At 36.5% G+C, this 14,336-nt stretch overlaps 2 protein-coding genes across 4 annotated transcripts in view; one reads left to right on the top strand and one right to left on the bottom strand.

Annotated features, from left to right (window-relative positions):
• LOC306887272 (ATP-dependent translocase ABCB1-like) overlaps positions 1-3,948 on the top strand; it is a 21,339-nt gene extending 17,391 nt beyond the window's left edge. The window contains exons 27-28 of the mRNA XM_079444897.1: positions 141-287; positions 2,991-3,948. Of these exons, the coding sequence (XP_079301023.1) occupies positions 141-287; positions 2,991-3,188 (345 nt within the window). The 3' untranslated portion in view covers positions 3,189-3,948. The remainder of the gene's footprint in view (positions 1-140; positions 288-2,990) is intronic.
• Positions 3,887-14,336, bottom strand: LOC306887273 (peroxisomal carnitine O-octanoyltransferase-like). Of its 3 annotated transcripts, none has more exons than XM_079444898.1 (17): positions 14,177-14,336; positions 13,741-13,876; positions 10,911-11,035; positions 10,582-10,763; positions 10,297-10,421; positions 10,104-10,212; positions 9,558-9,651; positions 9,252-9,377; positions 9,030-9,131; positions 8,219-8,302; positions 8,032-8,139; positions 7,767-7,897; positions 7,559-7,682; positions 6,499-6,577; positions 6,322-6,415; positions 6,096-6,215; positions 3,887-5,835 (listed from the first exon to the last, which is right to left on the bottom strand). In XM_079444898.1, exons 2-17 carry the CDS (start codon positions 13,853-13,855, stop codon positions 5,715-5,717), a joined length of 1,839 nt encoding a protein of 612 aa, XP_079301024.1. In that variant the 5' UTR covers positions 13,856-13,876; positions 14,177-14,336; the 3' UTR covers positions 3,887-5,714. The 3 variants fall into 3 exon arrangements, with proteins under 3 accessions (XP_079301024.1, XP_079301026.1, XP_079301025.1); XM_079444900.1 differs by having other exon boundaries at positions 13,741-13,860; XM_079444899.1 differs by having other exon boundaries at positions 13,741-14,027; positions 14,177-14,329.

Below are 14,336 nucleotides of genomic sequence, written 5' to 3'. Positions count from 1 at the left end.
ATTGTAATAACAAGTTTTTAATGTTTTTGATCAAATAAATGCAGCTTTGGTGACCCCAAGAACTCTCTTTCAAAAAATGTAAGAATATTTAAAGGACTGTCTACAATTTTACTAAATAATATTGTGTGGTTTGGTTGCAGCAATACCAGACGCAAGCGGGTGATAAAGGTACACAGTTGTCAGGAGGCCAGAAGCAACGTATTGCTATAGCGAGGGCCATCCTCCGCAACCCCAAACTCTTGCTGCTAGATGAAGCCACATCTGCTCTGGACACTGAGAGTGAGAAGGTATGATCACAGTTCACACAACACGGAATAAACTTGTCATTTTACAGTACTATAGACAAACTCATTAAATGACATTTTAATATCTTTATCTATCGTTATGGTCTCAACCAATTCAATTCAAGTTTATTTGTATAGCGCTTTTTACGATACAAATCGTTGCAAAGCAGCTCTACAGGAATTTAAGTTTCCACAATATATTTATATATTGCAGAACCTTAATATGTTTGACTTATGGCAAAATTTGGTAATTCTATATGTTGTCTGAGCATTGGCATCCTCCGAAGTCCTCTGAGGGGTTGGCATTATCTTACCTCAGGTGTTCGGTCATCTCAGATCATTTAAGGGTTGGATCCAGACTGAAGCTTCTGTAATTCCTAGTTACCATGGGATGTTAATCCCGTGGCAGAAACAGAGAAACAAATAGAGACATAATTAGTGTAGCTGCTGTTCCATCTAAGTAAAAATTATTTGTCCAGAGTTTTGCGACCTTAGGGAGCGGGTTGGATTGTAGTGTGGTAGAAGACAAGTTAGGTACGCAGGAGCTAAACCATTTAGGGCCTTATAGGCAAGTAATAAGATTTTGTAAATGATACGGAACTTAATAGGTAGCCAATGCAGAGACTGTAAAATTGGGGTAATATGATCATATTTTCTTGACCTGATAAGAACTCTAGCCGCTGCATTTTGGACTATCTGTAGCTTGTTTATTGAAGATGCAGGACAACCACCTAGCAGTGCATTACAATAGTCCAGTCTAGAGGTCATGAATGCATGAACTAGCTTTTCTGCATCAGAAACAGGTAGCACGTTTCGAAGCTTGGCAATGTTTCTAAGATGGAAGAATGCTGTTTTTGTAACATGGGAAATATGATTTTCAAAGGACAAGTTGCTGTCTTAATATATCACCCAGATTTTTTACTTTAGAGGACGTAACAGTGCATCCGTCTAGTTGCAAATTGTAATCCAAGAGATTCTGTGTACTGTTTTTTTGGTCCAATAAGTAATATCTCTGTCTTATCTGAATTTAATAGGAGGAAAATTATTGGTCATCCAATCTTTTACATTTTTTACACAATCTATTAGTTGAGATAGTTTAGAAGTGTAATCTGGTCTTGTTGAGATATATAGTTGAGTATCATCAGCATAGCAATAAAAACTTATCCCGTGTTTTCTAATAATATTACCAAGGGGCAACATGTATATTGAAAATAGCAGAGGACCTAGGACAGATCCTTCTGGTACTCCATACTTTACTGGTGATAACTGAGATGACTCCCCATTTAAATGAACAAAGTGGTAGCGATCAGACAGGTAGGATCTAAACCATCTTAAAACCTGCCCTTGAATACCAGTATAGTTTTGTAATCGATCTATGAGTATGTCATGGTCTATAGTGTCGAACGCAGCTCTAAGATCAAGTAATACTAGCAATGAGATGCAGCCTTTGTCTGAAGCAAGAAGCAAGTCATTTGTAATTTTCACAAGTGCAGTTTCTGTGCTATGGTGAGGCCTGAAACCTGACTGAAATTCTTCATAAAGATAATTTTTTTGCAAGAAGGAGCACAATTGAGCAGACACAACTTTTTCAATTTTTTTTTGACATAAACAGAAGATTTGAAATGGGTCTGTAATTTGCCAGTTCATTAGAATCTAGTTGTGGTTTCTTAATAAGAGGCTTAATAACCGCCAGCTTGAATGGTTTTGGGACGTGACCTAAAGATAACGATGAGTTAATATTGAGAAGCGGTTCTTCTGCTATAGGTAACAACTCTTTCAATAGTTTAGTGGGTACAGGATCTAATAAACACGTTGTTGGTTTAGATGCACTGATAAGTTTATTTAGCTCTTCCTGTCCTATAGTTGTAAAGCACTGCAGTTTTTCTTTGGGTGCGATGAATGAAGCTGAAATACTAGACGCAGTAGAATCTACATTTGATATTGTATTTCTGATGTTATCTATTTTATCAGTAAAGAAATTCATAAAGTCATTACTATTAAACTGTGAGGGAATATTTAGATCGGGTGGCATCTGTTTATTTGTTAATCTAGCCACTGTGCTAAATAAGAACCTTGGATTGTTTTGGTTATTATTTATGAGTTTGCAGATATGCTCTACCCTGGTCTCATAACAACTTCCAAGTTAGTTTTTCTCCATTTGCCCTCAAGATTACGAGTTTCTTTCTTGAGAGAATGGGTATAACTGTTGTACCATGGCGCAGTATGTTTTTCTCTAACCTTTTTCAATTTGAGGGGGGCAACAGCTTCTAATGTATTAGAGAAGATAATGCCCATGTTGCTAGTCATTTCGTCTAGTTCATGTGTATTTATGGGTATACAGAGCAGTTGAGATAAATCAGGCAGGTTATTTGTGAATCTGTCTTTGGTGGCTGGAACAATAGTTCTGCCCGGACGATAACGCGGAGCCATATAATGAATATCAGTAATACGCAGCATGCACGATACAAGGAAATGATCAGTAACATCATCACTTTGAGGTACGATATCTATATCGGTAAGATCAATTCCAATGCGATATAATTGAATCAAAGTTACGAGTTTGTGACTTTGGTTACCTGTTCATTCAGACAGTAGTCAAACTGCTCCTGGATTTACAAGACAATTGAGTCAAGAATGCTATAAAATGGAAAACATACTGCATTTCTCTTACTCACATTGTCTCTCTTCTCTCTGTCCTGCGAGTAGATAGTGCAGGATGCTCTGGATAAGGCACGTGAGGGCCGCACATGTATCATCGTAGCCCACCGGCTGTCCACCATCCAGAACGCAGACCGTATAGCTGTGGTCCAAAACGGGGTCGTGGTGGAGCAGGGCACACATCAGCAGCTCCTCAGCCAGCAGGGGCCGTACTACACCCTCGTCACCTCTCAGATGAGTCACTGATGGTCAGGATTCTAGAAAACATTCCATAGAAATGCTCTCCTGTGCTTGCAGGCCTGTATTTCATTTTAGGTGGCATTACGCCAGGAAGCTGGGAAAATAATAAGGATATGGACATGGTCTGAGTAAGTTTGTGTAAATGTCAGTGCCTTGTCACTTGTGCATTTTAGTTTTAAGACATAACATTAATCCAAATCAGCGCTTTCTTGTTGCTGATTGTATTAAACAACAACAAAAAAAGGTATTTGTATTAACGTTTCTACCAAGCACACCATACATTTTGTACATGCAGAAATAAGAGGGCAGAATATTTCAAATGTGTTTGTCTTTACATGATAATGTACAGTAATTTATATATACATGAATAATGTGTCCCTTTGTGCCTAATACCAAAAATGTTGCCTTGCTTTCTCATTAGTGAAGACAGCAATATTCTACATGTGACAAGATGACCAAAGAGTTTGTATCATGATGACTGACTACATGATAGTGTTCTCTGTGTGTGGTGCCTTGATATTTGTCAGACTAACATAAGGCCAGTTTTTGTCTTATGGCATTGTTGTCTTATCGCACATGCTGTAAAAGTGTACTGTAAAAAAAAAAAAAAAGTTTAGAATAAAGATTTAATTTTTCATTAGCCTCATTTTTTTTATTTCATATTCTAGAGTTCACTGAAAGTCAAACAAGTAGACAATAGACTTCAAAATTCAAAATGTGTAGTTTTTATTATTTTTTGCACTTAAATTACATAAAGACGCGATAAAATGCATGTGTCGTTTTCTCTGAAATGTAGGACAGGAACTATTCTGTTCACCAGTAGTTGACTGGAAGCAGATCTGAATGTGAGCTTGCTGTTGATTGATTACTGTTCCAAAATGATTGGAACAGTCCAGCATAAATCAGAGAGAAGTCTGCCATTTCACCCTTAGACCCAGTTAATGAAAAAATACAATGGTTGATTCATTCATTCACAATATCAACAACATGCATTTAGAAAAAATAACTTGGTTGAGTTTTCCTTTCACACCGATTAAATTTACAAGTTAGTCATGTTTACAAACCTAAATCACATTCACAGCTTGTTTTCTGTCACAATGAAAGGATGCCATATGCCAAGATAAGATACTGATAAAGATTTAATAATTCATTTGCCTTCCAATAAAATGAAAATATTTCACCAAGACACTGGTTTTGCTGATTTTAGATTTGCTGCATTTACACATATGTAAAACAAAGTTCACAGCTGTGCTTTCACATTGAGACGCTTGTGAAATGAAGTCTAAATTATTTCCACAAAAGTTAATTATGCAGTAAATAAGCATTTAGATTTGAGAGCTGTATTTTATCATTTTAATTGCTACTGTAATATATTTACAATCAATGCGCATTTTAGAGACACCAGTCTCAAGAATGCAATAAACGAAAACAATCAGTCATATTTGAGGCCATAAATGATAAAGCAAGTTGACAAATAAAATTCTTACACAAATACATAGATTATTCACACCATATACTCAGTGGCAAAGTTTACAATATCTTTTACAGGTAATGGCGACAAGTCAACTTGCATTGTTAGTAAATCTGTGGGCAATTCACATTCAAATCTATATGCATACACGACAAAATTTGCCATTCAAAATAACAGGTGGAAAACGCTTAAGGTCCTATGATGAAGGGAGCAGCCTGTAATATCTGAACCAATCAAAATGACAACTTTCAGGAACATTTATTCAGCGTTTCCTAATAAATAGGAAAGCAGTGCAAATTAAACCAACAATTGTTAACAAACAGTAACAAAGCATTTATATCTACAATATAAAAACATTCATTTATATTCTATTGGTGCAAAAACAGTGCATTGAGCCTTAAAGTTTGAAAACCGTAGGATAGTTAAGAAAATCTTCATATTATGAAAATAAAGAGGAATTATATACCTGCATTATACTTGCGCTGTTGCATTGATTTGTGCATTAACAGTCTATCTTTTGTGTATGTGTGTAAGAGGTTAATAACATGTCAAGACGGACTTCCACACTTGATGGCTGTTTATTGCCCACGAGTCACTTGAGAATAAAGTTAATCTTAAAATCATTTTGTTAACGTCTCTCTCTAGTGGATTTAAGATGCATGAGCATCCTGTGACATAGTTTCACAGGTCTACAGTTAACAGGAAACAATACTGCTAATGTAGCAAAAACTGTAGGTCTAAAATAAATAAAAATCATGCAGCCCCCTCAGAGGAGAATTTCCTGATTGAAGTGATTCAGAGATAACTGAAGGCACATGAATCCAGATTCTTGCTGAAAATAAACACCTTAATGTCTGGTAATTTCTCAAACAAATGTCAAATTTGTTCACAATCCTACACTATCTAATGTATATATTCTGGATATGAACCATTATGAACCATTTTAAATTCACAGCATGTTAGATCTGTCTAAAGGTAAGGTCATGTCTGAGACATCAGCCTTCTGCTCCTGTCCAATAGCATAACTAAAGCAGTGAGGTTACTTCCCAGAATGCTCTGCTTCACAGCTGGGACTGGGTAGAGACGTGCATGATGTCATGTAAAGAGGTGCAGAGGTTCTGAAACAGGGTTTCAGCATCTGTCTCTGGGTTGGACTTCCAAGCGGTGCAGGACGCAACAATTCTGAGAATAAACAATACATTAAATATAGAATTAAATTAGATCAGTATACCATACAATATAATAACATGCCAGAAGTAATTATAAAACACTACTGGTCAAACGTTTAGAATAATTAAAGAATTTCAAATGTTCTAAAAAGAAGTCTTTTATGCTCACTAAGGCTGCATTTATTTGATCAAAAATACATGAATATTGTGAAATATTAACATTTAAAATAAATAACTTTTTTTTTTTTATGGCATAAACTAATATGAACCAACCTGTCATCACGAATGCGGTAGAAAAATCCATATCCGTGCGGCACCATGGGTGCAACTGCTCCCAGTACAGTGGTGTAGCCCACCAGACTAGTGGAAAGCACAAAACTCCCTCCTCCGCCACTGCAAATACAAAATGACAGTAGAGGGGTTGCAGTAAACTGCCTTTACAGCAATACACACAAATCAATACACTATGAACCATGGGAATTAAAGTGTTGGGCCAGACCTCTTAGTATAGAGTGGATCCGTGTAGAGTTCAGGCACAGGAAGACCCTCCTCTTTGGCAATCAGGTATAAGCCCAGGAGGTGTCTGTCAAAGCCTGTGCAAAGATCATTCAAATATTTGTCCCTGCCATATTATCTATTACACAATGTAAATATTATTACATTGACAAACACAAACCTTTTCCATCCTGCGCCTCTGCCATCAGTTTGTTATGTTTGCTGAAGGCTGCATTTAAAGCTTGTCTTTTCTCTTCAGTCTGTGCAAAAAAGACAAAAAAGCCATCAAAGCTAACCAAATGTCAAGAACAGTGGTTCTCAAGCAGGGGCCTCAGCAAACTTCCAATGACTTTAGCTATTTAAAATAAGAGAACATTTTTAAAAATGCACAAATTGTTTTTTTTTTTTAAATTAAAGATATTTATTATTTTATTAATCTACTCGACAACAGTTTTTTTTTTTTTTCACTGAAGAACCAGTGTTCCTATGCTCTCTGAAAACCTGGATATATGAAGTATCCTAATTTTAAAAGTGTGATTTCTAAGTTCTAAAATAGTTATTCAGGTGGAAATTTTTTGTAAAAATATTTTTAAATATTAGCCAGTAAATCATAAATGACGGGAAATGTCAAGTACATTTATTTGTAAAAAAAAAAAAGATGCCCAATGAACAGATTCAGGTCTTGAAACAACCCTAAGCCAAACCTAACCCTAGAATTCTGAAACTTGTTTTAATTCTAACTAGAAGATGTACCAGAGGACAGCAATATATACAGTTCACCCCCAAAAATAAAAATTCTACCATGTCCACCCAAAACCGTATGATTCCATGAAACACAAAAGGAAAAATTTAGCGAAATGTCCTAGCTGCTCTTTTCCAAATAATGAAAGGTAATGGACAGGACGAAAAAAAAAAAACAATAAAAATTGTCAGATATATTCCAAAAATGCCATACGACCATATGATAGCTTTGTGCAAGCACCAGACCGACATTTAATCTTATGTCATTGAAAATCTTTGCCACAATGCTGCAAACACCTTCACACTCCTGTAATATAGAGCACAAGCCATACGGACAAATTTATGATACTCTTATAGAAGCCTGACAGCTCTGGTCTCCCATTTACTTTCACCATAAGGAATAGGATGGGTCATAGAGGTCTGAAGGATGAGTAAAATGATGACAGCGTTTTAATTTTCGGCTGAACTAACCCTTTATTTATTACACACAAGGCACTCACAGTGGCTGTAGGGTTCAACATGGTTCTGCACCAGTGCTGGGCCTCCACAGTGCAGGGCCTCATGGTTTCTGTGCGGCCATGAAAGAAACGGCGTGTGGTGGCGGTCTCATAACAACTACCAGACCTGAGAATGACAGAGAGAAGGATGCCAGACTTAGCAAGGGCTGTGTTTTGATTTTTCAGTCAGGAAGCTATCTGACACACTTACTTTCCATGTAGCCTGTAGTATGCTAACTGCAGAGCCAGCTGTACAAAAGTGTCAGGGTGAAGCTTTCTCTTCTTGATGGCTGCTTTTCCAAATGAGGTGAAGGCATAGCTGACAACCTGCAGGTCCTGAGACTATAGATACAGAAGCTTTGAGATTAAAACTAAAAACCACGTCTGTTTACAGTATATTCTCTTTGTATTAAAGCATTATGGGATTGTATAACAAAGACTCAGTAATGATATAACTGTGTGTGTGTGTTACTTACACTTTTGGTGTACTGTTCTTTAGCCAGGGCGATGTCTCTCCTCACCCGTTCATCCACGGTGAATATCAGCTCCTCTGGCAAAGGCATCTCACGCACAACCTCTGAACCCTGGGAGTCATATAATAATTACAACATGTACATTCGTGCATATAAAATGACACGTAAATATACATAAACAGAGTCTTACCTTCCACGCTCCACCACAGGCCCTCAATTTTTGATCTACGTAATATCCATTAGATACCAAAACCATGGCATCATATGGCGCATGCTTTAAAACAAAGACATACAATAATGACATTAAAATATGATTATTATTCAATTATCAATTTATATCATGACTGACATAGACATGGACTGCAATAACTACTGGTAATATTCTGACAGAAAATTGTATTAATCAAAATAATGTTATATTTGGAATAAATGCACACAGTGCAACATAATTACACCTTATTTCATTTAACACTGTGTAATATAATTATTATTCAAAGATAAGATTTAAAAAAAAAATTGAATAAAGTCTCTTATGATCACAGAGGCTGCATTAATTTAAATCAAAATACAGTAAGTATAATAGAATACAGAAATACAGTACGAATTGTGAAATATTATTTATCTGAAAAACAAAAAGTAGCTGTTAAGTAGTCAGTACTCCAAAAATCATTCTAATGTGCTGATTTGCTGCTCAAAACAATTATATTATCATCAATGCTGAAAATAGTTGCTTAATATTGTTGTGAAAAGCTGATACATATTTTCAGGATTCTTTGATATATTAAAAGTTCAAAAGAACAGCATTTATTTGACAGAAAATGTAAATGCAATGTAATGTAAAAATGCCATGTAAAAGTCACTTTTGATCAATGTACTGCATCCATTCTAAATAAAAATATTACTTTTTTAAAATCATATTGATCCCAAACATTTGAACAGAAGTGTATGTAAAAATATACACAAATTCTAAAAATGCTGCAATAATCAATGTTTGTAATTACATCACAGTTAGAAGCGAAGGTTCCATTGGAGAAGGAGATCAGATTGTAAGATTTATCACCCCAGCGGATCGTGGGGTCACCAGTTAATGCCAGGTGGGTCAACTATTAAAAGAGAGAGAGATCTTTGTAAAAATGGCTGAAAAAAACAACTTAATATCATACAAATACAGTATCTGAGGGACATTCATAACAGTCCTCATACAAGTATGTATTGTGCTCAACCTGTGAGTAGTTTTCAGGGGTAGAATAGGGCTTGGCATCGTCCAGGCCGAGCACAAATAAAGAGCTCTGAATGGTCTCTAGTATGGTCTTATTCACAGGATCAATGGAGATCAGATACTCTCGAGCCTGAAAAGACAGACCCGTTAAAAATCTCATCATCATAACCATTCAATACACTATTAAACACAGATTTATAAGCTGTCAATGAAACTCTAGTGAAGGTCCTTTGTAGAATGTCAGGTGGTGTTCATTTGCATACTGCACTGTGATTGGTTGTGGTGCTCCCGTGGGGGGCATGGCTCTTACCTTTGCCCAGCGCATCCTTTCTTCAGTGGTGAGAGCGCTCACTCCATCCCCCTCCGGCTCTCCATCACAGCATTCTTTAATGTAAATCAGCTGCCTAGAGAACACAAGGGCTATGTTTGGAATTGCATGCTGCTTTGATGCAGTATATAGTATGCATACTGTGCACATTATGTAAAGTACAGTCTAAATGTTTGTGGTCAGTAAAATATTTTAATGTTTTTGAAAGACATCTCTTATGCTTACCAAGGCTGCATTTATTTGATCAAAAATACAGTACAGTATAAACAGTAGTATTATAAAATATTATAAATATTTATAATATAATATTATAAGTATTTATCATGCAATAATGTTTGGAATCATAGTAGGCAGTATACAGTGAATACTCTGCAGTATTCAGGAAGTAGTATTCGAGTGTTCCATTCGGAACAAAGCCAAGAACAAGGAATGTGCATAATCAGACAAAATAAAGACAAAGATTACACTGACTGGAACAATAAATCCAACCTGCTGAATCATTGAAAACTAGGACACTAGGCACTATACCTCAACAGCTCTGGGGGAGTGAGGATACGGCCATCACAGAGAGCATCAAATGTGAAGACCCTCCCACGACACATCACTATCATGTGAGAAGGGCAGGGTCCTTCACTCTCTACAACACACAGAGATTCCACATGCAGCATAAAGGAACATATGGATGCATGTATGCATACAAACAAGCATGCATTTGCCTAACCTGTTTTGAAGAAGTTGAGGATGGTGTCTTTATTGACGCCAGGCACTTTGCAGGTGCAGAAGAGCATGCGGAACTGATCCATGTCAAAGGGCATCGTTCCTGCTTTATGAACGGCCAGCCTCTCCCTGATGAGTATCAGCAAATACAAACAAACAGCCATATTACATACTTAATACATTACTGTTGTAGACAACAACAAGCCACATTCACAATGAGAAATTAGACTCTTTCGAAAGACATTTCCTTCATTGGCTGTTTCTTTGTTTCTCATAAGCAATCACTTACGTGCGGATGAGATCCCAGTACTGGAGGGTGAGCCACAAATTCAAACTGGTCCTCTCCAGCTGTGTGCCATCACGTACAGGCCAGCAGTGCTCCACGTAGGCTGTAGGTCCTCCAAAATTCACATTGAGCTGAGAGGGGATGCGCACCTCTAGATACGCTGTGTCCAGCCACCAGTCCTCAAGCTGAAGATGAACAAACCACAGGTTCAAATAAGATCTATAAACTACACATGAAAATACATGCCATTTATGACTCAAGGGATTCATTAGTCTGGCTCAAATAGAGCGATGCAAAAAGAAAAAAAAAGAAAAGAAAAAGTGGCCTATTACCCAGTTGCGCCTGCTCTTGGATCTCTTCACAAGCTTCTGATGTAGCTGTTGTCCAATGCCCTCCCCGAAGCATTTGACAATGGCCACTGTGGCTCGAAACTCCTCCTCAGATGCAAAAGGTTTTACTGAAGACATCATAATAATAACAAATCAAATTCAATTCCACATTTTCCCCTGTAAGGTGAACATGTATTTTACTCATTGCCGTATAAAACTGAATGTCTTTCCTGACAATAAAAAATAAAAAGTAATATATATATATATGCCTTATATACAGTGCCCTCCAAAAGTATTAGAACAGTAAAGACAAAATTGCTCTGTTGGCTGTGGAGTAAAGACATTTACAAATATGATTAAAAGATGAATATGAGACAAAACTACAGAATGTCACATTTTATTATTGGGTGATTCAACACAGATATTTTACCAGCTAAGAAGTTCAGCACTTTTAGAGTTTCATCCCTCTATCTGATGTGGTCATACGTATTGGAACAGTTGCCTCACAGGTCTTTCTAAGTGATCAGCTGTGTCCTGTTGCATTAATTCTTCAGATATTAAAAGCAGGGAATGTGTTGTATCAGTTATATCCATTACTTCTGTATTCTGAATCTTGCATTCGATGATGACACACACAAACCAGGATGAAGATGAGGGAGCTGACTTTGAGAGAAAAGCAAGCAATTTGGATGCTAAAAGAAAAGAGGAAGTCAGTTAGAGCTCTAGCAAAAATAAAGGGCATGGAGAAATCAAGAGTTTGGAAACCACCAGCAACCAACAACTACCTGATCGGCTGAGAAAACAACAGTAGTTGATGACAAACAAATCATAAAAGCTGTGAAAATGAATCCTAAAAGACGTGTCTGTAAAATCACCAACAACTTCCAGAAAGCTGGGGTGATGCTCTGACAATCTACTGTCCTCAGGAGACTTTGACACAGAATAACAGATGCTACACAGCAAGATGCAAACCTCTGACCAGCACCAAAATAGAAAGGCTAGATTAGAGTTTGCAAAAAAGCACAAAGGTGAGCCAGAAGAGTTTTGGAACTGTGTTTATGGACCGATGAGACAAAGATGAACCTTTATCTAAGTGATGGGAAAGCAAAAATGTGGAGGAAAAAAAGGAACTGTAATGATCCCAAGCATACAGCCTCATCTGTAAAGCATGGTGGAGGTGGTGTCATGGCATGGGCATGCATGGCTGTCTCTGGAACAGGCCCTCTCAACTTTACTGATGACTTGATGTATGATGACTGTAGCAGAATGAATTTGGAAGGGTACAAAACCATCTTGACTACCAATATTCAAGAAAATGCCACCAGATTCATTGGGAAGTGTTTCATATTGCATCAGGACAATGACCAGTTCAGTCAAGGAATTTATAAGGGCAAAGAAATGGAAAGTCTTAGATTGCTCAAGTCAATCTCCAGATTTAAATCCGATTGAACATGAATTTCACCAGCTGAAGAGGAGAGTAAAGGCAGAAACTCCCCAAAACAAGCAACAATTGGAATTTGCTGCATTAAAGGCTGGGAAAAGTATTTCAAAGGATGAGACCAAGAGTCTGGTGATGTCTATGGGTCACAGACTCACTGCTGTGATTGTGCGCAAGGGATCTGCAACTAAAGAATAGCTTTTAATCTTTTATATCTGCCTTATGTTCAACTGTCCCAATACTTATGCTCACATCAATGAGTGGGATGAACTCTAAAAGTGCTGTTCTTTTTATTTGGTAAAACATGTATGTGTTGAAACGGCTAATAATAAAATGTGACATTCTGTAGTTTTGTCTCATATTCCTCTTTTTTGCAAATGTCTTGACTCCACAGCCAACAGAGCAATTTTATTTTTACTGTTACAATACTTTTGGAGGGCACTGTATGTATTATTTAGTAATACTACCTTAATAATAAAAATAGTAAAAGGTACAATTTATTTGATTTATTTTTAATGTTAACATTTCAATTAATGTAATAATACTTTAATGCAACAATCTATAAGTGAATCATTCAGTTAAATATTTTAGTTTAAAGTGGGGCTTTGTGTAGGTCACAAATCTGACCAACAATGTTTTCTTCATGTTTGAGCATTAATCCATTACTAATATACCCTTTAAATATTACATGTACAAATTGCGGTATTTTATAATATAAACTATTTATGAACTATTACATGTCCATCATTTGTACATGTAATATTTAAAGTATCATAACATATATAAACTTTATATGTACTGTAAACTTTATAACACTGACACAGACCAGTGTCATTTTAGTATTACTATAGTTTTTCTAGTTATTTATTGTTCTTTTTTACATTTTAAATAAGTTTATAATTTGTTTTCAGTCTAATTTTAGTAAACATTTTAGTAACTGTTTCATTTTATTTTATGTACTTGTATTTAACTACTTCTGTATAGGTTTATTTTTATTATTATATATTTAATTTAGTCATTTTAGTACTTCAGCTTAAATATTTATAGTGTATGTGCGTGTTTGCCTAATTTCAATGAACAAATATGATGTTTAATCACTGATCTACAACAGAGAACATTATATAGATCAGTGTTTTTAACAGAAGGACAAACTGAAATAGCCCTGATAGTGTCTGCATTTACTATTTAAAATGTTAACATGAAATCAGTGCAGACTGTACTTTCATTTATAGTCAACAACTCCATGTAAAGGCCTCAACAACTCTTCAACAAACTTAAAAGCAAATTTTACTCACAAATGTTCCCAGTTAAATGAAACCGGTTAATAACACTCCTATCCCAGGTAACATTAAATAGCGAGCAGAATGCAGTTTTGTGCTCGAGTTGACCTCTCACCTGCATGCAGGTATTTGTTGAGCGAGTCGTGTAGATGGGGCACAGGTAGAGGAGGGAGGCTTCTCTGATACTGAAATGTCCGCTCCGCAGTGGACTCGAACACCTGATTATCCATTATTACTGTGGACCGATTCAACTGAGAATCAAATCAGATGAATACTCAGCAGCATGTCCAATCAAAATGTATCAGATGACACTTCTGCACAATCTGTTTGTGTTTACTCCTTAGTCCTCCCCTAGAGACGTGCACTTGACGCAGTGGCTTTCAATGCAGGGTTCACTCTACACTAATGCATAAACAAATCATGAAATGACTACTCGTGACTAATAAAATCACTTTATCGGGCATGCACAAACAAAACAAAAATCATAAAAAAACATGTGCATGTCATGATGAACACACAATGTAAACAGAAACATTATCGAAGTGACTAACCTCAGAGAGACGAAACTGTAGCAATGCAGAAACAGAAACGGCTATAAACTGCACGGGTGAAACGGAGTCTTGATACTTTACTGAAGAACCTCGAAGTGTACATTCAACACCAGACTGAAATCGCTCCCGTTACCTTTGCCCTAATTACTGAACGGGAATC

This window comes from Barbus barbus, assembly GCF_936440315.1.
Source record: "Barbus barbus genome assembly, chromosome: 21".
NCBI lineage: Eukaryota > Metazoa > Chordata > Actinopteri > Cypriniformes > Cyprinidae > Barbus > Barbus barbus.
This window is presented reverse-complemented; position numbering and strand designations above follow the sequence as displayed.

Bases quoted from the DNA above. Each gene is read 5' to 3' on its own strand.
- LOC306887273 (XM_079444898.1), bottom strand. From the start codon at position 13,855: ATGGATAATCAGGTGTTCGAGTCCACTGCGGAGCGGACATTTCAGTAT. The intron at 8,303-9,029 runs GTAATTACAAAC...TTTGTTTTAAAG, and splicing joins CCTTCGCTTCTAACTGTGAT to CATGCGCCATATGATGCCAT. The intron at 6,578-7,558 runs GTGAGTGCCTTG...TTTTTTGCACAG, and splicing joins TGTTGAACCCTACAGCCACT to ACTGAAGAGAAAAGACAAGC.